Genomic DNA, 23,334 nt, shown 5'->3' with positions numbered 1-23,334 from the left:
ATGATACAAACAGATGGAGAGATATACCATGTTCTTGGATTGGAAGAATCACTATTGTGAAAATGACTGTACTACCCAAAGCAATCTACAGATCCAATGCAGTCCCTATTAAACTACCAATGGCATTTTTCACAGAACCGGAACAAAATCTTAAAATCTGTATGGAGACACAAAAGACCCCGAATAGCTAAAGCAGTCTTGAGGGAAAAAATGGAGCTGGAGGAATCAGACTTCCTGACTTCCAACTTTACTACAAACCTACAGTAATCAACACAATATGGTACTGGCAGAAAAACAGAAATATAGATCAATGGAACAGCAGAGAAAGCCCAGAGATAAACCCATGCACCTATGGTCAACTTATCTATGACAAAGGAGGCAAGAATATACAATGGAGAAAAGACAGTCTCTGCAATAAGTGGTGCTGGGAAAACTGGACAGCAACGTGTAAAAGAATGAAATTAGAACACTCCCTAACACCATACACAAAAATAAACTCAAAATGGATTAGAGACCTAAATTTAAGACTAGAGACTATAAAACTCTTAGAGGAGAACATAGGAAGAACACTCTTTGAATTAAACCACAGCAAGATCTTTTTGATCCACCTCCTAGAGGAAAAGAAATAAAAACAAAAATAAACAAATGGGACCTAATGAAACTTAAAAGCTTTGCACAGCAAAGGAAACTACAAACAAGACGAAAAGACAACCCTCAGAATGGGAGAAAATATTTGCAAATGAATCAACAGACAAACGATTAATCTCCAAAATATATAAACAGCTCATGCAGCTCAATATTAAATAAACAAACAACCCAATCCGAAAATGGGCAGAAGATCTAAATAGACATTTCTCCAAAGATGACATACAGATGGCCAAAAAGCACATGAAAAGCTGCTTAACATGACTAATTATCAGAGAAATGCAAATCAAAACTACAATGAGGTATCACCTCACACCAGTTAGAATGGGCATCATCAGAAAATCTACAAACAACAAATGCTGGAGAGGGTGTGGAGAAAAGGGAACCCTCTTGCACTGTTGGTGAGAATGTAAACTGATACAGCCAGTATGGAGAACAGTATGGAGTTTCCTTAGAAAACTAAAAATAGAATTATCATATGACCCAGCAATCCCATTACTGGTCATATACCCACAGAAAACCATAATTCAAAAAGTTACATTTACCCCAATGTTCATTGCAACACTATTTACAATAGCCAGGTAATAGAAGCAACCTAAATGCCCATCAACAGACGAATGGATAAAGAAGTTGTGGTACATATATACAGTGGAATATTACTCAGCCATAAAGAGGAATGAAATTGAGTTATTTGTAGTGAGGTGGATGGATCTAGAGACTGTCATACAAAGTGTAGTAAGTGAAAGAGAAAAACAAATATCGTATATTAACACATATATGTGGAACCTATAAAAATTGTACAGATCAACCAGTTTGCAGGGCAGAAATAGAGACACAGATGTAGAGAACAAACATATGGACACCAAGGGGGGAAAGTGGCAGGGGTGTGGTGGTGGTGTGATGAATTGGGAGATTGGGATTGACATGTATACACTAATATGTATAAAGTGGATAACTAATAAGAACCTGCTGTATAAAAAAATAAGTAAAATAAAATTCAAAATTTCAAAAAAATCCAGGGAATAAAAAGTGGGATAAAAAATGTATCATAATTAGAAGGTGATAAATGTTATGAAAAACTTTAAAAAGTAAGGCAGGTTAATGGGATTGGGATTTGGAGGGTGGCGGTGGAGACAGAGATTGAAGTATTCAGTAGGGTGGCCAGGGTAGGCCTCCTTGAGACCACGTTTCACTTTGAGAAAGTGAGATATGAGGGAAGAATTGAGGAAGCTCTCTACTGACTAGCCGACTAGATATCTCTAGTGATATCTGGAGGAACAGCATTCCAGGCAGAGGGAGCTGCCAGAGCAATGGTCTTAAGTGAAAACATGCAGGGAAGCCAGAGTGGCTGGATCTGAGTGAGTAGCTGGTGAGGAGTACAGGGAGCAGTGGGTGCCGGATCCTATAGGCCTTGTAAGCAAAACAGGGAGTTGCTGAAGTGTTTCAAGCATGTTAATGATATGATCTGACGTACATTATTGCTGTGTTGAGACTGATCTGAAGGGGGATAGAATAGAAGCAGGGAGACCAGTTAGGAAGTTTTTCAGTAGTTCACACCAGAAATACTGGTTAAATCAGGCTTGTACTGGTGGAGTTGGTGAGAAGTGTTTGGGTTCTGGATATATTCTGAAGGTAGACGCAGCAGAATTTTCCTCATGGATTGGATGAATAACTAGAAGGAAAGAATAACCATTAACTGAGACAGAAAATGCCGCTTCTCCTTAAAACCACTGACCTGTATTTTCTATATTTTAAAACACTGTATGGGGCTTCCCTGGTGGCGCAGTGGTTGAGAGTCCGCCTGCCGATGCAGGGGACACGGGTTCGTGCCCCGGTCTGGGAAGATCCCACATGCCGCGGAGCAGCTGGGCCCGTGAGCCATGGCCGCTGAGCCTGCACGTCCGGAGCCTGTGCTCCACAACGGGAGAGGCCACAACAGTGAGAGGCCCGCGTACCGCAAAAAAAAAAACACAAAAAAAAACACTGTATGATTCTTTTTCTCAATAAGGAAATAAACCCTTAAGATGAAAATTAATTATATGCATGATTGATTTGCAGATAAACAGCATCTCTTTTTAAATTCGATATACACTTCTAGATATGTTTGTTTCATTTTACAGGAAAATATTTCTCTTCTCTGAATAACTATAGTTGCAGGCCCTAACCAAAAATCTGTTGCCTCTTTGGAGCAAATAGAAATAGGAGGAGAGAATGGAACAAGTGTATGAAACCAATAATTGAAGTTCAGTAGAGGGGCAGTAATATTAAAAGAATATAAATTTTTCAGTGGAAAATAGAACAAAATAACTCTAGGGCCTTTCTCTGATGATTATGGAAGTTTAGATAAACTTATTTATTCTTTTTTTCCCTCTTTCATGTCTTCTATGTTGCTCATTGTACTTCTTTGTATTGATTCCAGTGAATCTTTATTGTAGGATTGTTTCTAAGGCTGCCGTAGACTTCGATAGAGCACATTAAAGAAGGGAAATAAAATTACTACAGGTTCAAATTACCTTCTAGTATAGAATGGTTCCTAGTCTTTGTGTCTCTTTTTGACATAGCAATTTTGGGAGGGATAGTGGGGAAAGGGGAGTGGCCCAATGCGTTACTATAAGGGAGCATCATTTGTGCACCATTTTCTAGAGATTTGCATGTACTAGGTCTTCATCTTTCAAATATAAGTTGAAAATATTATCATGAATAAAATAAAATTAATTTAAGCTGGTATCTGATTCACAGAATCTTTTTGTTATTTTGTATTTCTAAAGTGGTCAATGGATACTAAAATTGTAATATTCTCATGAAAACTTTTTAAACCCCAAATTGGACCTTCATAAATTTGAATGCATAAGAAGTACTTATCTAGGGAATAATTGGAAAAAAAAAAGAAGTCAAAGAAAAGAGTTTGAAAAAGGACAAGATATTGGATTGGCCAAAAAGTTCGTTCGGGTTTTTCCATAAGATATTATGGAAAACCCGAAGTTTTTGGCCAACTCAATAACTCTCAAAGGGTGGGGAAGAAGAAATTGGAGCCATAGAACAATCTGTAGGGAGTAAAGAGAAAGCAGCAGTGGTGCTAGAAATGATACGAAAGACAGTCTGAGAGGAGCTAGAAGCAAGGTTAATGGGAGAGAGGAAGGGCAGCAGAGTGCATTACCATTGGGAACACATTGCCAAGAACTCCCTGAAGGGGTAAAAGTGAATGGAAGGAAAAGTAAAGAAGACAGTTTGCTATCATAGCGTCACCTGTAATATTGTTTCTGAAATCTTCTGGACTTACCAGCTTGGAAGAATCAAAATACTATGTGGATTTTTTTTTTTTCAGTTTGAAATGAACTGTGGGGTCTTAGTGGTTGAATTTTATTATTGGTTAATATTTCTGTAAAAATGAATTAACTTGCATTTCTAATTTTTATTGCACTTCTGTTTGAATAGTCTACAAGTCTGTATTAGGAATCTCAGGGGGTAAAAATGACTTTATCTGTCCCTGTTCCCCACACCCTGCCTCCCCCTGCCCGCCCCTTGTGCCCAATGTCTCCAAGGTCTACATTTTAGGAGAGAATTCTGTAGATGAATACTGCATAAGTAGTTGAATGGTGCTACAACATATTCTTAAACCCTCATTTAAACTTGAAATTTGGGAGACCAAAACACAGCACACTACTTTCGCCTCTCTCCCTACTCTTCAAACACTGACTTTTTCTCAGTTTTATATAAGTTTATTTGGAATCACTTAAACATAATTCTCAGAAGTATAACATTAACATCTAGGTAATTGGCTTTTGGTAGAAAGGAATCCATGATGTTATCTTTTTTTCCTATTTTTTAGTTTTTTGAATGACTGAATAGAAGCGTTGAAGTAATAAAGTGAGCAAAGCTTGATTTAAACTCAGTGTCTAACCAAATTCTTAGCTCACGGAACACATTTTCAATTAAATTTTTACAGAAACTGCTACTTCCTGTTTCGTTACGCCTTTAGGGGAGCATTCTCTTTTTAGTAAAGATTAGGAAACTTCTTACTGAATAATTGAAAAGAAATGATAGAGTAGACCTGTTAAACCATCACCATCTTTTACTATCACTCTACATTTTATAGTGAAAGCAGTGTGGTAGACATCAATAGCAAAACAACAAATCCTGTTATTTTAGAAATACTGTAATTCATATAGGAGAATGTGGTTTACAATTTTTGAATCTGTCCGTTTTAAGTATAGTGCCCAGAAATGCCTTGGATGTAGGATGCATCTGGTGTTCAGTATTGTGAGGCTCTAATCAGCTAAGTACCATAATCCTTCTTACAGGGTACATTCTTACTTGACCTGAGCTATATACAGCCACATAGTAACGGCATTAAGGAATAACCTTTTTCTTAACAGTCCCATCACTAGAGGATTTTATGACTCCATCCGTGCATGAGTTTTGTTTTATGTGTAACTTTTTTGGTAATTGAGTTTTGAAATAAAATGATTGTGAGCAAGTAGAGACTTTCAAATCATCTGATTAAGGATGGCTCCTATGATTTTGCTAGAGCTAGAAGGATTAAATGAAAGCACTGCCCGGCATAGTGCCGATGTATTTTTGTCAACATGATGCTTCATGCTCGACAGATGTGCATTGGTTGAGCGAAAGGTAAAAATATAAAAATGTGTTGAATACTGTGAAATGTAAAAAAAGATTGTTTTTTTTTCATGTTTTATGATGAATATAAATTGTTTGATTTGTAAAAATTCCTTTGTGTAGGAATTATAGGAATAGAACCTACATATTTTATGTTTTACAGGATCGTATGCTTCTGTTAAATCCTTGATTTAATGTGTCTCAACAGCTTCAAATTTCAGAATTTGATTGCAATGTTATGTTTAAACTGTATGGCTAGCATTTTGTAATTGAATTAGTGAAGTATTTCAATTTATTTAGCAACATCATGCCTTATTAAGCTTTTAAAAAGTTGGAGGTTTTTTCAGATTATTGACTCTTCAAATGTCATTTCTATTCTTTTATATATAAAATGACAATTATTTAATAATCTCTACTAATTAAACAAGAGTAAGAGATTTTCATATAGGTAGTGCTTAATTGTAATAACATAGATTTGAATTTACAGAAATTCTTAAATCTTCAAATTCTTCACTCTTCTCTCATTGTCATTATGATTCTTAAAAATTGCATGTCTTAAGAGTTAAAAATATATGAATATTAAAACTTAAGTTTCCACGTAACCTTTCACTGTCCTTGTAAATGTTTTCAAATGTTTACTGGATTATATTTTCAGAAACTTGATGATTATTTTATAGTATATATAGTCAGTATTCTAGGTAGTATAATAACACAAACCACATAGGATGTTAAAGGTTGTAAATATTAAAATAGAAACTAATATTAAAAACATCATGAATTAGTATACAGTATATAAATTGAGACTGCCTTTGGGAAATTGTGAAAAGTGGCTTTAATTGGGAAAGAATCTTTTAATTTGGAGTTTCTCTATCAGTCAATATGATTTTTAGACATGGAATTTTAAAGAGACTAATTGGTAGAGTTTCTTGCTCAACCTATTATGCCTAATCAGACATTTATAATGGAGTGGGTGTGAATATGCAGCTAGAATATTTAGAAATAGATTGAATAATTAGTCCATATGACAAAAAACTTATAAGAAGTGAACAAGAAATGCTACTGATTAAAGTAGATTTAGGGGCTTCCCTGGTGGGGCAGTGGTTAAGAATCTGCCTGCCAACGCAGGGGACACGGGTTCGAGCCCTGGTTGGGGAAGATCCCACGTGCGGCGAAGCCACTAAGCCCATGCACCATAACTACTGAGTCTGCGCTCTAGAGCCCGCAAGCCACAACTACTGGAGCCTATGCACCTAGAGCCTGTGCTCTGCAAGAAGAGAAGCCACCGCAATGAGAAGCCCGCTCACTGCAACTAAAGAAAGCCCGCGGACAGCAACAAAGACCCAACACAGCCAAAAGTAAAAAAAATAATAATAATAATAGATTTAGGACATTTCTTTATGTGATTTTTCTATAAACTAGTTCCAGTTAAGACCACTGTAATATGGTGAAAGAGAAAATAATTGTAGCAACCTAGGTTTTAATAAAGAGAAGTAAGATGAACAGATATTAGGTAAATACAAAGTGAATATAATACTGATATTGTTATATATTAGAACTAGAGATTGATGAATAGGAGTGAAAATTAAGGCACTACATAATGTCACAAATACATTTTATTCTAAAAAAGTCATAATTCTGGATTCTGCCTTTTAATTTCTAAGGGTCTTTGAAGGATTAAGTGAAATATAACATCTTAAATGAATTGCTACATTCTTCTGAATTAAAATTTATGGGTTAAATACTGTTAAATGCTTTATGATTGTCCAGAGAAGTGTACAGATTATCACTATATTCTTTTTCATATTAAATGTTTTCCATTTGATAATAATAAATGTTAGGGCCTGCTTATAAAGGCCAGTAGGGAAAATAAAGGTTAGAGATATAGTACTTATATTTTCATGGATTTTCTTCAGTTTCTGAAATAATATAGTGTCTAAGATACATAGCAATTTTAAGTTTAAGAAAGTATATATGAAATAATTAATGATATGACTGATAAAAATTGTTTTGATGAGTATTTGAATATTTTGGAATAACTGATAGCAGATTCATCATTGTTTGGTAAGAGTATTCTTAGAATAAAATCTTGCCTTGCTTCTAACATGGCTTTAATAAATATACTATCAAGTACTCTACCTGAAAGCATAGAGTTAAGTAACAGTGACAATAGTCATCCCAATTTCAGAAATTATGTTAAGCAACAGTGACAATAGTCATCCCAATTTCAGAAATCATGACCAGTGTTCTATTTTTACTTAAATCCAGTACAAATCAGCATCTACAGTCTGATTCACATGCTTCAGGCAAATTTTATAATCTCTAGAACAAAGTGATTGCTGGATTTAATATTGGATTCAGTTTTCCTAAGGTATGATCTTTAAAAAGCACTTAAATAGCTTGCTAAGGTCTAATTAATAATAGAATTTCTTTTAGAATTGAACTGTATAATGAATATTTTTATTTATCAATACAATGGAATATATATTTCCTGTGTTATAAAGGTTCACTATATTCACTTTTACCCTACTTACTTTCAAAAATTTATGTTAATTCCTCAGGAATGAAGTGTTGCTTTTTTTCTCCCCATTTCTGTCCATACCCAGCATGATGTTAAATGTATTACTAGAAATCCCTAATTTACAAAGAGATTTTTTTCTAAATGTTTAGTTCTAAAGGGATTGACACTCAAAATACATTTTTGCCAAAGAAGTCATTTTATAAACAATAGTCTGAAGTTCAACAAAAGCCAAATTAACATACAACAGAGCTAAATTACACTACTAATAAAAGTAGTTTCTTCATTGCACTTAAGGCCCTAATCCTGCCATGGGAGTAGTAGGGGAAAGAGAAGATCTAAACTATTTTAGCACATCAGTGGGTTTGAGTACAGAAAAAGAGAGCAAGCCATGAAAAGTAGAGATAATCTAAGGGAGAATTAATCAGTCGGTTCTTTAATTCAGAACATTGAGCACCTACTATCTGCCATCCTCCTTAGACCCAGGTTGCCTGTTCTCTTGAAACTTAACATTTAAGGAGTATTATAGACATTTCTGGATAGAAATGGGTAAGATTACCTAGGGAAGAAGTGCAGTGAGGAAGAAGGCCATCATTAAGTTGACCGTCCTTCAAAATATCCAATTTTTCCCTGAACATTTTCTGAAATTTTTTACTTCACTTTCTTGTATGGCTTTAAGTTCCACATTTTAGAGATTAATTTGTATTAACAATCTTAGGCATGTAAGTATTTTTGATAATATTGTAAAACCAGTGTCCATTCATTCTGATTTAGTCTACTTGTTTTTCTTTTGACTGTCAACTGAAATAAAATATAATGAAGTATTTACCAAATATGGTAAATTACAGTTTACTCATTTGGGAGCATGAAATCTTTTGAAAGGGAGGAGCATGTGAAAAAGGCTTAGTGGACTGCTTTTAGATGGGTTCTAGAGATGAACTACCCTGGAAAATCCTAGATTCAATAAAATAACAATTAAGAATTCAGTAAATTTATATTTTATAAAACAGCTTTGAGTAAAAAAAATAATAATAAGGGAAAGAAAAGAAAAGAATAGCAACTTAATGAGAATACCCAAAACTTCTCCAGCAAAGCTGTATGTTTTACATAAATGGGCTACATATCATGTAACTATGCTCTTCAGGTCTTAGTTCAAATGTACTTTTTTAGAAAGAACTTCCTTATTGAAAGTAGCTTCACTCAGTCACTTTTCGTAATTTTACCCTGTTTCAGTTTTCTTCTATAGGACTTATTACTATATGAAATTACCTTAATTTGTTTATATGCTTACTGTCTGTCTTCCCTACTAGAAAGAACTTCTTGAGGGCTGAGACCTTATGTGTCATTTTTCTGTTGCATTTCCAGCAACCAGAATCATACCTGGCCCATAGTAAGCACTAAATAAATATTTGTTGAGTGACTGAATAAATACAAAGGTGTGTTAGACATAGCCCTTTCTGGTTCAAAATTTGAAGTCTAGTGGACAGTACAGACCACTAGTTGGGTAATTGTCTGTAGGATGAGTAGTAATATGCTGGGGAAACACAAAGGCACAAAAGTGAGCTCTAGCTGATGAGCTGCTCTTACTGGCCTATTGTAATGAAGTAATACTGCTTTCATTTAGCAAATCACATTTTACTTCCTTTTTTATGTTTCCAAAATTCATATGCTTATATATAGCTATAAAATTTCCTATTCAGTCCACACTGAATTTTAAGGAAATTAAAATTTATTTTATTAAGCAATCTCTAAATGAAATTTTAAAAATTCTTTTCTTATGTACCATATAAATCTGAGAACACTAGCCTTACTCTTGAAACAGTATCAATTTCTTTATATTAAATTAGATTTATGAATAACACATCTTTAGAGAAAATATATTTATTAACTTAGATTGAAAAAAACTTGTTATATTATTCTAAACATACTGAAATGAATTTGAATTCCTAACATAAATTCTACATCTAATCTAGTGGATGTTAGATGGTCAGTTTGAGAAGGAACTAATTTAATTGCTTATTCTTTAGAGTTCCCTAGAGAAATTCTCACTTATCTCAGTTAGTACATATATTTTTAGTGTAGTTAGTACTAAGTAGCTAGTTAATGAGATGTGTGTATATTGAAAATTGGCACTAGTCAGTTAATTACTTCTTGATAAAAGCATCCTTATTATTTTTTGTGATGCTTTAAGCTTTCATTTAGGCATATTAACTTGATGAAGTTGTGGTATCAATATTATAAGATCATAATCTCTAAGAAATGAAAGAAGGTTTTAGAATCATTCAGCTTCTTACAAGGGTCATCTCTTAATCACTCCTGTATTCCTAATCTGTATTATAGTGTGCGGCATTTAGTTCTTACCTAATACATATTTGTTAAAATAATATTTGAGTTAATGTGTATAATCTATGTCTCTCACTTTAAAGCACAGACTCTCAAAGATTAAATTGCTTTATAGGTTCAAGTAACTGGTTAATAGCAGAAGTAGGACTAAGAAACCCAGATCCCTTAACTCTAGAGTTCTTTTCATGATACATTGCTACCATACTAGAGTATTTTTTCTTTATTCATACGTATAAAAATAATGACAAAAATTAAAATGAATTATGCATAACAGACACATAAATAGGATATTATGTAGGTTAATACTGTATAATTTATTTTGAGTGCTTTGTTTTGATTGTATATTTTAAACTGTAGGAATCTATGGTGTTATGTAACAATTGGAACCTAAAAGATTTGTAATTAAGTCCTAAATGTTTTATATGTAAATGTAAAAAAAAAAGTGCATACACTTGCTTAATCATAAAACATTTAAGGGAACAGGCCAGCTCCTTCATTTACTGCAATACTTTTCCCTTTATGGCTCTAGGTTAGAGTCAACCCTAGCAATGCACATGTGTGAGATTTGAAAGGTAGAAGAGTTATAGAAACCATAACTGTCAAGCAGAGTTGTTGGCAGGCAGATAGGCAGATGTGAAAGTCTTAGTGGCTCCTAGATGAAACTCCTTTTAATTGACCACCCTAATGCTGTAGGCAGCTGAAGTAATTGGTGGCAAATTCCTCAAGACTTTTCGAATTCACAGCAGTTTCCTAATGACCATTTTGAGAACCCTGTCTTTGGTTCTCCAGGCTAAGAACAGCATTATCTTCTCTGACCTTCATTCCTTAGCAGGTTCAACAGTTGTGTAGTTTTGATTTCTATATTGAAACCCCGACTCCCTGGAAAACCTAGAGTGACTTTTGTTTCTGTTAAGGACCCCTAACTGATGCATTAGCAGACTGCATTCCAGATATGGGGGAAAGGGGCTAGGTGATACAAAAGAGGACTGAGAGGAGAATGATGCTGCTGCTGGGTTGGGTCACTCCATGCATATCCTTTCTCTGCTCTTTCTTTTGGAATCAAGAAAATATTGTCTAAGAAATTCTCAACTGAGCTATCTAATCTTGGTCATCTTTAACTTCAACTGACCCCACTATTTCGTTTGTCCTGGCAAAATCTCTGTAACAGTTATTCTAAACCTTTTCTGTCATCTTCAGGATTCCAGTTCCATTGCTTCTCATGGCTAGTGATTGCCATTATCTGAGTTTGTGCCAGAGAAGAGGACAGCGTGAATATTTTGTTGACAAAGAGTATGATGTGTGATTGCAAGTTCTACCAGATTGTACTGGTATTAGAGGGGCAGGTTGAAAACTTAACAAACACTCTCTTCTTCTGAGTCTGTAAGGACATATTAGGAGTCAGCTGTGAAGACAGAGAAGTATCATGGAGCTGGCCTTAATTTAATGAAGATGGAATAAAAATAGCAGATCTTTCTGACTTCTTTTTTAAATGAACAAATCATTATAGTTAATATTTATTTAAATTGATTATCTCAAGTTAGAGCAGTAAAGGATTGGAGATATAATGATAAGATGAAGATTTAGATGAACTGATACTAGGAGTGATCTAGGTAGATGTTGAATGAAAAATGATTTTTAAGAGCCAGCCCTTAGTTTCAGTTGAAAGCATTCAACTCTTGAGCTGAATCAGTTTGGCTTCATCACATTTTCAAGTGACTATGAAATCAAGGTGTCAGGAATAGAGAGAAAGGAAGGTGGAATTTTTCTAAGCTTCTGAATAACAATTGGGAGATAGCGTCAGTGTATTGAGCCAAGCAAAGACATTAGAATAAAAGTTCTTTTGCTGCAGTAGAGTATGATGTTGATTATCTGATTTCAGGGCCAATGTATATTCCATATGGGCGTGCCAGGCATTTAAGAAGCATATTAAAAGTACCTTTTAAATTTCCTATTTGAACTGAATAAAATGAATATTAGTAAAACTTTTGTTATGGTCTGATTTTTAAATGAAATTTTTAAAAAAAGGAGCAAAAGAAGTATTTGAATTTATCCATCAACCTGCCAGTGAATCAGTAAAATGTGAAATTGCCTAAATTCTGCTCTTTTCCTCATTCTTTTTCTTTGGTTACTTAGGAAACGAAGTCCATCAGTGTCCAGAGATCAGAATAGAAGATACGACCAAAGGGAAGAAAGAGAAGAATATTCACAGTATGCTACTTCGGACAGCGCGATGCCTAGATCTCCATCAGATTATGCTGATAGGAGGTCTCAACGTGAACCTCAGTTTTATGAAGAGTCTGATCATATAAATTATAGGGACTCCAACAGGAGAAGTCATAGACATTCCAAAGAATATATTGTAGATGATGAGGATGCAGAGAGCAGAGATGAATATGAAAGACAAAGGAGAGAGGAGGAATACCAGGCACGCTATCGAAGTGATCCGAATTTGGCCCGTTATCCAGTAAAGCCACAGCCCTATGAAGAACAAATGCGTATCCATGCTGAAGTGTCACGAGCCAGGCATGAGAGAAGGCACAGTGATGTTTCTTTAGTAAATGCTGAACTGGAAGACTCCAGGATTTCTATGCTAAGGATGGAACGACCATCAAGGCAAAGATCTGTATCTGAACGTAGAGCTGCCATGGAAAATCAGCGATCTTATTCAATGGAAAGGACTCGAGAGGCTCAGGGACCAAGTTCTTATCCACAAAGGACCACAAACCATAGTCCTCCTACCCCCCGGAGGAGTCCAATACCCATTGATAGACCAGACATGAGACGTACTGACTCGCTAAGGAAACAACAGCACTTAGATCCTAGCTCTGCTGTAAGGAAAACAAAACGTGAAAAAATGGAAACAATGTTAAGGAACGATTCTCTCAGTTCTGACCAGTCAGAGTCAGTGAGACCTCCACCACCAAAGCCTCATAAATCAAAGAAAGGAGGTAAAATGCGCCAGGTTTCATTGAGCAGTTCAGAGGAGGAATTAGCTTCTACACCCGAATATACAAGTTGCGATGATGTTGAGATTGAAAGTGAAAGTGTAAGTGAAAAAGGTAAGCACTATATTCCAATCACACATTTTCCTGTAATTCATTAGATAAGGGTTTTCTTTTTAGGTTGTATTTCTGAGTAGACATTTAATTGTTAGACATTTCTACTTTTACTTTTAAGTTCTTTAATGATGCTGGTTATGTGAAGAAAATTTCAAGTTATAAAAAGGGAATATCTTCAGTAATTCATGTAGTAGAAAAGTCTATTGACATTTTTAAGAATTGGTTTTTGCTTTGTTTCTGAAAATGTTCTTGGATCACTTGATGGCATATTTAAAAATACCTATTAGCTATAGTCGTAAAAATAACATTTTTTGTGTGTTTCCATTTAAAAGGAACAACATGTTTACTATAGAACATCTGAAAAATTGCTCAGTGTAAAGAATGAAATACAAGCTATCCACAATCCTTTCCCCCATATATAGCTATTGCTAACATTTTGTTGTATTCTCTTCCCTTTTTCCAATGCATGTGTATTTTACAAATCTACAAAATTGGTATCATACTATATAATTTTGTATTCTGATTTTTTTCAGTTGATATCATGCCATTAACTTTTCTCCAAGACTTTAGATGTTCTTCAGAAATGTTTTAAATGGCTGCACTGATGTTCTATCATAAGGCTGTACCACAAACTATTCATCTATCTGGGGTCATTGCAGTTGCTTCCAGTGGCTGGTATAAATAATATTATAATGGCTATCTTTATACATAATTTTTTTGCCTGTTTTCTGAGTATTTCACAAATACATATTTGTGCTTTGATTCTTTTAAACTTTTAATTCAGATTACCAACCTGCTCTCCAGAAAGATTATAACACTCCATTCTCCTGTCAGATGTGCTTGAGTTTTCAGTCTTGATACACCACATTTTTGCCATTTGAATAGACCACAAAAAATAGTATCTGTCGGGCTTCCCTGGTGGCACAGTGGTTGAGAGTCCGCCTGCCGACGCAGGGGACACGGGTTAGTGCCCCGGTCTGGGAAGATCCCACATGCCGCGGAGCGGCTGGACCCGTGAGCCATGGCCGCTGAGCCTACGCGTCCGGAGCCTGTGCTCCGCAATGGGAGAGGCCACAACAGTGAGAGGCCTGCGTACCGCAAAAAAAAAAAGTATCTGTCATTTTAATTTGAATTTTATTGTGAAGATGAATGTTTTGTATGTTTATTGGTGTTTGATATATTCTTCTATGAATTGTCTTGTTCATTGCTTTTATTTCTTCTGCCCATGGTCCTATTGGGTATTAATTAATTTTGCTCTTATTGGTTTATAAGATATTTTTGTATGGTTAGAATTTAACCCATTTAACTATCACCTGTTCCAAATGCATTTCCCATTTTGATGTTTAGCTACTAATTTTCTTTGGTCATTTGGAAATACTGAATTTAGTATAGCTAAGTCTTTACATATTTGGTGATTTTTTTCCCATTCCTTTTAACCCTAGAAACTCTTTATTCATCCCCAAATCAGTTGAATATTTAACTGTATACTTTCTCATGTTTTTATTATTTTTTTTTTAACTTTAACTTTTTAATCTTTCTGTAATTTATTTTGGTGAGTGCCACAATACACCTGATAGATACCTAAGCATATTAAGAAGCTAAACTAACTCAAAATTAATTTGTAAGTGCATAGCCAGAAGGTAGATTTACAAATAGGAATAAAGGAGAGTTTTTTGTTTCTTGATAAATTGCAACATGTAAAATGTTTAAGACAGTAATTCCTTCTAGTTGCAAAAATATTTCCTTGTTAATTATGGATAAAACACTATGTTAAGCATTTGCCTAAAGAAAAAGGATTGTTTTTAATGGAAAACTTAGTATGCAAGAAACATATCTAGTATATATCAAGGGAAAAATCTTTCAGATTTCAGTTTGTGGGATATTTGAGAGGGTGTTTAGCTAGCTGGATGAAAAATTAAAAGCAGAGTTAAATTATAGACTAGTTGTTGAAGTTAGTATGGTAAATAGGAAACGTTAACCTTTAACTTACATTGAAGTCTCTGTTAAATTGAACTAGAATATAGTAGATGATGCCTAGATATTGCTATTTAGAATAGCTTTAAAATTTTAATGATGAAATTGGTTCAATGGATAGAAAAATACAAAGCTTTGTGAAGGACATATTGCTATTAATTGGTAAGAGGCATATCAGAGCAAATACCCTAATGGTGTTACAAATGTTTTACAAACCAATTTTATTTGACTTACAAAAGCATTGAAATAGCAGAAAAGTTGGGTCTAAGTCTATTTCAATATTTTGAGAAATATACAGTATATTCATTCATTCTTTATATCATTCAACTAAAATATATTAAATATCAATAATTATAGTACTAGAGTATGAAACATGAACTATGAAAGCATTTCCTATCACCCTAGAATTGCAGCTTTGTGGAACAGGAGTAAGAACTGTGCTAAAAATTTGACTGCATTTATGCTAGCTGACTCATCCAAGAAAATTGTACGTAGGATGGACTTTTGTTTTTGTTAGCTTGAACTTGGAGCTGTCTGTCTGTTTTCCTTTCTAGGATGTATCCATGAGAAGGGCTTCTTGAGGAATTACTTGGGATATGGGGAGATGTGTTTCAAAGCAAAAGGGCAGCTCAAATTATTGCCATCCTTAACCCCATTCTCCCTGGTACTGCTTATCTGCCTCTTTTTGTAGGGTTTAGGTTCGTAAAGATCTCTTTCAGGAGCAAATAAAGTCAGCCTGACACAATAAGCATGGAATCCTAGAGTGCAAGAATGTTGTTAACTCTTTCAACAGAGGCTCTAATGAAATATAAGTGAAGGTTTCATTTCATTGGGATCTAAGATGCTCCTGATACTTTTGTCCAAATCTTGAAATATATAATTACCTTAATTCGTGGAATGGATTGTTGAATAAAATAGTAAGATCATGAAACTGTGAACTTTAATGAATGATCAAGATGATAAGAAAAGTTAAACTGTATGTAAGATGAAGGACATCAAAAAAAGGAAACTAAAAGAGAAAAGAAGGATGCTAAAATTCTAGGTTTAGAATAGATGAGTATGAATGGAATACATTTCAGTCTCTTCAAACCAAATGCATTTTAGATATGATTATGTATGTAGAACCTAGAAAAATGGTACAGATGAACCGGTTTGCAGGGCAGAAATAGAGACACAGATGTAGAGAACAAACATATGGACACCAAGGGGGGAAAGTGGCGGGGGGGTGGGGTGGTGGGATGCATTGGGAGATTGGGATTGACATGTATACACTGATGTGTATAAAATGGATAACTAATAAGAACTTGCTGTATAAAAAATAAATAAAATAAAATTCAAAAATTAAAAAAGATATGATTATATCTTACACAGTAGTACACACATTCAGAAGTGTGTGTGTGCATGCGTGAATGTGCACACAATGTTCAAAGAGTCAGCAGTTCAATCAAGTTTAAACTTTTTTCTTACAGGTGATTGTAAAAGCTACTTTATATCAGCATATCCTACTCTATACATGTTGAGAATTTTTTAAAGAAAAATTTTATTTCCTATGGGACCATTGCCCTTTGCTTTGTTATTAAGGATACCTAGGTTTTGATTAACCTAGAATTTGGGCCTCATATCCTATTCTTGAGATAATAGAGGGGGCAAGTCTCCAAATTTTACTGAGGAAACAGGAAATATGTGTTTCTAATTTTAAACTTTATGTATTTTTTCAAAGAAATAATAAGTGACAATAAATTATATCTTTTTATATATTTGATTCAGCAAATTTAAGGAGCCAGTTCCAGCCACTAAGCTAGGTACTTGGATCCTGTGGTATAAAAGACATATTCCTAATTTTGTTTTGCGTTAATCTGAGAAAGTTTTAAAATTTCACCTTTATTTTTGGAGAATAATTTCTTTGGATATAGAATTTTTGGTTGACAGAGTTTTTCCCCCTCTCTCAGTACTTTGCATATGTCATTGCAGTTTTTTCTGGTGATAAGAGGCTTACCTTCCGATGGGTCGCTGCTGTGTCTGCATAGTCTAATTGCCAGCTAGAGATTTGGACAGAAATTGTGCTCAAATATTCTCAACTTTTAAGGCTTTCACCCTCTGCTAATCAATCTGTGTATAGTGTTGGGGACACATTTGGAGTTCAGCTAGTTTTCAAGTCACTTGCTTGGATATTACTTTTTACCGGAATATCTCAGGATCTACCCTGAACATGGTATAATTTCCTAGTCAGTATGATATGTGTGGAGAGTTTATCAAGTTTTCTTTCTGTGGGTCTCTCATTTCCAGGGCTTCCCTGTCAAATTCTGCCTGGTCTGTTATTCACCGTATGTGCGACTGCAGTCTGAGGCTAGCTAAGCTGCTGGTTCTCTCTTTGTTTCCAATTTGCTTCTTCTAGCTGACAGAGCCATGGGTTTTCACCCACCCCAAGTCAAGTAGCAAAGCTGCTGGTTTTCCCAGCCAGCCTTGTGCTGCTGAAACTACTGATCCTTTATGTATGTATACCAGAAGGGGGCTGTGGGAGCAGCTCCAGGTAAGAAGGTAACAGACTTCTGTTGTTATTTTCTGAAACTCCAGCATTTTTCTCAATTTTTTAATGTAGCTTTGTTTGATTTCCACAGCCATACAATTGTTGTTCTTGACAATTTCATCCAAGCTTCTACTTGGTTTTTTGTACCAAGAACTAGTTGACACTACAAGCCACTGAGCCAGAAGTTCTTCCTTTATCATGATTTTGTGAGTCTGGAACTCAGGCAGGGTTCAGTTGTGTAATTTTCTTCTTCATAGAGTGTTATGTAATTTTCTTCTTCATAGAGCCAGAAGTTCTTCCTTTATCATGATTTTGTGAGTCTGGAACTCAGGCAGGGTTCAGTTGTGTAATTTTCTTCTTCATAGAGTGTTATGTGGAATATAGTCAAAAATACTGTAATAATTTTGTATGGTGACAGATGGTAATGAGACTTACTGTGTTGATCATTTTGTAATATATAAAAATATTGAATCACTATGTTGTACACCTGAAACTAATACAATATTGCAAGTCAATTATACTTCAATAAAATATAAAATGAAATAAAACAGGGATGTAATGTGTTAAATAAAAAATAAGGATGCAGGATGATGCATCCTTATTTTTTATTTAATCTTTACCAGTTAGGGAGGGTATTTTCAGAGGTTTCCAGTTGGCCCATTATGATAGTTTTTGTTTGTTTGTTTGTTTTTTAGGCCGCACCATGCGGCATGCGGGATCTTAGTTCCCCGACCAGGGATCGAACCTGTGCTCCCTGCAGTGGAAGTGTGGAGTCCTAACCACTGGACCGCCAGGGAAGTCCCCATTACGATAGTCATTAATTCCACAGGCCAAGGAATATTAGTTCTTCCAAATGCCAAATCTGTCTGTTTGGGGACTGCTGTAATTACCACTGTTAGAACTTGATAAATTAATAACAACACCTGTGAGGGAATAAGGGCAGAAAGACTTTGAAGAGGAAGTTAAATTGTGAACAGATACCTCAACCAATCCCACAGGAGTTTGAAGCTGGTGTAGATCTTCAGAGATGACCTAACTGAGGCAGGGGCCAGGAGGGCTCCATATGGCTGCCCCCTGGGGAGGGAGCATAACTTCTTGGGTAAAGGACTCAGCTATGAGCACTGAGCATGCAACACTTGGGGGCAGCTTGAGGAATTAGTGCAGTTCTGAGGGGTTCATACGGGTGGTATACAACAACATCCACTAAGATTTTGTTCTGAGTATTGTCCCCTTGTGTTTACAAGAGGGATATAACAATTTGAAGCATCCTGTACTCAAATACCCATTTGAAACTGAGAGAAACTTTTCTAGAAGCCTCCTCTGTATACTTCTTCATGTGTTTTTTGGGCCATAATTGTTACTCGTGCCAGTTCCTAACTAATCGCTGGCAATGGAGTTAGAATTATCAAGATTGGCTTAGAGTTCACAGTTCTAAGGGGATAGGAAGTAATTGTTGGGTAGAGAAACAATTATGCCTGCCAAAAGTATTCATTGTAAGGGTTATAATAGTGCAAAACTGGAGAAAACTCAGCTCTACAAAAATAATGTGCTGGAGCTGGTTGATACCAACTTGTGAGAACCAGTTGTGTGCATCTCTTCCCAATTCTGCATTCAGTGACATACTGTTGGTAGTTCAAAATTGGCTTAAGTGAAAGTATTTACACTATGGAAGTAGGCAAATGTTACAAAACAGGACCTGTTTTCTCCCTAGAAAACAGGTTGTTAAAAATTAGTTACCATATCACTAAAATCTATTTGAAGTTTTGATAATTATGGAGGCTGTGGTAGCAAGGGAAATTATCCAGGCTATAATGTAAACTTATTTTAGAAGCTGAATTAAAAGTTATATCTGCTATGTTAAAATGAGATATGCATATAGAACTAGAAAGAAATAAGGAAAAATTAGAAGTTTGGGGGGCAACAGTTTGTAAAAAAAATTTTAAAGTAGAATTTCATTAGTATGGCTATAATGTTTATGTAATAAAAATGAAAAAAGGAAACTGTTAACTAAGTTGTCTTACTGTATTCCATCTTTAGTGATCATCCACCATGCACTCTCAGAGTACATATCGAAAAATATTGTGAATATAATCTTATGCATTAGGTAGGTCATGCTTAATGCCTAAAAAATGTGAAAAAGAAACCCTTTATTTACTTTATAACAACATTCATTTCCCCATAACATTTTCCTCACAACACCATCAAATTTTCTACGGTGTTGACTCTTTTTATGCTTTATGCTTCATCTTTATAGTTACATTAAAATTCAAATAAAATTAAACTAGTCATTCATTTACTATCTCCTTTTGATATGCATGCCTTACCCAGATCACATAGCCTCCCAGAATCTTTACAAGCTGGAAATAAGCATTTAACTTGTAACAGTCTTTTCAGGAAATTTCTCAAGACTAACATTTTAATGGAATTCTAATAGGACAATTCATTACTTGAGAAAACTTTTGACAGGCTACTTAAGTGATTACTATATCCAATAGATGCAAAACATTTTTTTTAAATGTTCATATCAAAATATAGCAAGCAGTCTCCTAGTTGATTTATCTTTATTTTGTCATATGCAATGCTACTCTGCACAAAAGAGGGATTCCATTATAGTGTAAAATGGCCACTAGCACAAAATAAAAATTTCAAAAGGAAACTTTTCGTCTCCAAAATGTCAGTAACAATAATGAATTAAGATCTCTGATTCACATATTCGTTTACAAATATTATATAAAATAATAAATGCTTTTTAAGGTATGCTGTATAAAATTTTTCCCTTTTCTGCTTATTTATTAAAAACTGAAATGAATGCATTTGTGGTGTTGATATTACCAAACTGCTATATTGGAATACATTTATTTGTAGTGAAAATGTGTACCATCTTTAAATAAGACAACTTTGATTTTGAATTACAGGCCAGGCAAGTATATTCAAATGTAGGTATCAATAGCATATTCTGACCATCGGTTAACTTCTATTGATTGAGAAGTTTGACATTCACTTTGACAGATTTATTTGAATGAAGTAGTAAACAAAAATAAACTAAATGCTGGCTAAATAGTCTTCATCTAATTTATTTTGAGACAATTGCAGTTGTTTCTGTGATCCAATTATACTTACCTATATTTGGAAAAATTACCTGTCATTGCACTTTGCTTCTTTTATTACCCTTTTGCTGAGCTGGTTCATATGCCCCCACCATGTGCTCTGTCTCCCTCTCTGTTCTTCCTCTTTTTCTCTGTATCTCTCTGCTTCCCACTGAGGCTTTCCTGTTCCCCATCTCTTTCTCTTTTGCTCCTCTGTTATCTACCCCCACTTCATGCACTTGACAGTTTTGTGTGGTGCCTTCTGTCAAGATTTGTTATATTTCAGGTTGTCTCGTAAATTGTGTATCATTTTCTTTTAATCCAACCCACCTTTATAATATAAATCTATTTTGTTCAAATCACATATCGAGGAACAGATTCTATTAATTAAATACTTCTAACGCTAGAAAATTAGAAGGGCTAGTGTAGGTACTTTTTGTTTAATAGTAGGCTACCTTGAGAGCTCACAGAAAAAGAAAATATGTTGTACAACCAAATGCCCATTCCCCTTCACCCCCTCCCCTGCAGATTCCCTTTTGGTAGACTTTATATGAAATTAAGATTGTATTTAAGTGTGAATTTCCCCATGATGCAAGACTTTTAATATCAGCTTGATTACCGCACACAATTTTAATTATATTAAGTAACTAGTATTAGAAGTACATAATGCCACCATTCTATGTTTGAATTTACATGTGATTTATTAATAATAGCCTTGACTGTTTTAGGTGTTGGAAAGCTTTTAAATTTGTTCAGAAAAAAGTATAACATAGTTATTTAGTTTTATGAATTATAACTGATAGAGCCCATTAAAACTCATTGTCTTATTATGAAAATATATTGATTTAGGAAAGCATGCTTACCATTTGCTAATATTTTTTCCTGATTTTATTCTATTTTGTAGTGGTTTCCAGTAGTTAAAAATTGTATAAACATGATTTTAAAAATATCTGTAAGAGTGAAGACCCAAATCAAATGATTGATATTCAAATTATAAATGCTAAGTAAAGATTAGCAGAAGAGAAATGAAAATTAGAATTAATTAATAATGCAAAAGTCATTAAAGAGAAATAACTGTTAGGTTTCAGATATGATGAGTTTGATAAGAATCTAGCTTAACTCATGAAACATGGTGATGTGAAAGAAAGCATATTTCTGCTTAAACTTCCATAAAATACAGATTATAATACCAATATTTTCTCAAACCTCACTCTCAAATTCTGTTTAATCAGTAGGAAAAAAATGTATTTCATGCCTATTGTGTGCCTTATGCTGTGCTAAGTGTTATGTGTAAGATGAGCACAGTGTGATCTCTGCTCGAGAGAGATGCATGTAAGCAAACGAGGAATACAATATGTTAGATATGAAATAATTTAATACGAGACATCGATGTAATTTAGAGAAGGTATCGATAATTCTACCTTGACTTATCAGGAAGGACTTTACAGAGGAGTTGCTATGTGCATTGAGTTTTGAAGGTTGAATAGAATTTTCCAGGAGAACAAAGCAGGCATTGGATGGGGATAGGTGGTCATTCTACACATTGGAGTATAACAATTATGTCAGTAAGAACAGTTTTTATGGAGAACTGACTGTTTGCCAGTCACTGCTTGACATTGGAGGGGGGCAAAGATGAAGAAAGACATTTCCTTTCCTTAAGAAATTAGTAAGCCTTTGAGGAGCTAATGTGGTTGATAGGTTTATTAATTATCCTTTTTTAGAGAGAAGCAATATGGTATATTAGAGCGATGGGTTGAAAATACACACACCAGGTTCTTTTCAAGGCTTTGCCAGTGATCCCATTGTAATCTTAGGAAGGTTATTTAACTTTCTGGTCTTTAATTTCCTCTCAAAAATAAAGAAAATAGACTCAATGTGTTAAAAACTATGCCAAATGTAGCACCAGATTTCTTTTTCTTTGTTTTGAATTTTATTTTATTTTTTATACAGCAGTTTCTTATTAGTTATCTTTTATACATATTAGTGTATACATGTCAATCCCAATCTCCCAATTCATCCCACCACCACCTCCACCACCACCCACCCCCAGCTTTCCCCCCTTGGTGTCCATACATTTGTTCTCTACATCTGTGTCTCTATTTCTGCCCTGCAAACTGGTTCATCTGTACCACTTTTCTAGGTTCCACATATATGCGTTAATATACGATATTTGCTTTTCTCTTTCTGACTTCACTCTGTATGACAGTCTCTAGATCCATCCACCTCACTACAAATAACTCAATTTCGTTCCTTTTTGTGGCTGAGTAATATTCCATTGTATATATTTACCACATCTTCTTTATCCATTCATCTGTCTGTGGGCGTTTAGGTTGCTTCCATGACCTGACTATTGTAAATAGTGCTGCAATGAACATTGGGGTGCATGTGTCTTTTTGAATTATGGTTTTCTCTGGGTGTATGCCCAGCAGTGGGATTGCTGGGTCATATGGTAATTCTATTTTTAGTTTTTTAAGGAATCTCCATACTGTTCTCCATAGTGGCTGTATCAATTTACATTCTCACCAACAGTGCAAGAGGGTTCCCTTTTCTCCACACCCTCTCCAGCAT

General features: G+C 34.7%; 1 protein-coding gene across 1 annotated transcript in view; it reads left to right on the top strand.

The window, feature by feature from the left end:
• The window catches only part of RIMS2 (regulating synaptic membrane exocytosis 2), a 359,754-nt gene that overhangs the window by 50,696 nt on the left and 285,724 nt on the right, over window positions 1-23,334 (top strand). Inside the window, exon 2 of the mRNA XM_022584628.3 lies at window positions 12,254-13,179. Within this exon, the coding sequence (XP_022440336.1) occupies window positions 12,254-13,179 (926 nt within the window). The remainder of the gene's footprint in view (window positions 1-12,253; window positions 13,180-23,334) is intronic.

This window comes from Delphinapterus leucas, chromosome 17, assembly GCF_059928025.1.
Source record: "Delphinapterus leucas isolate spDelLeu-1000000601 "Yukka" chromosome 17, BTC_Dleu_Yukka2, whole genome shotgun sequence".
NCBI classification, from domain to species: Eukaryota; Metazoa; Chordata; class Mammalia; order Artiodactyla; family Monodontidae; genus Delphinapterus; species Delphinapterus leucas.
The sequence above is the reverse complement of the archived record's forward strand: the minus strand, read 5'-3'. Positions and strand labels throughout refer to the sequence as shown.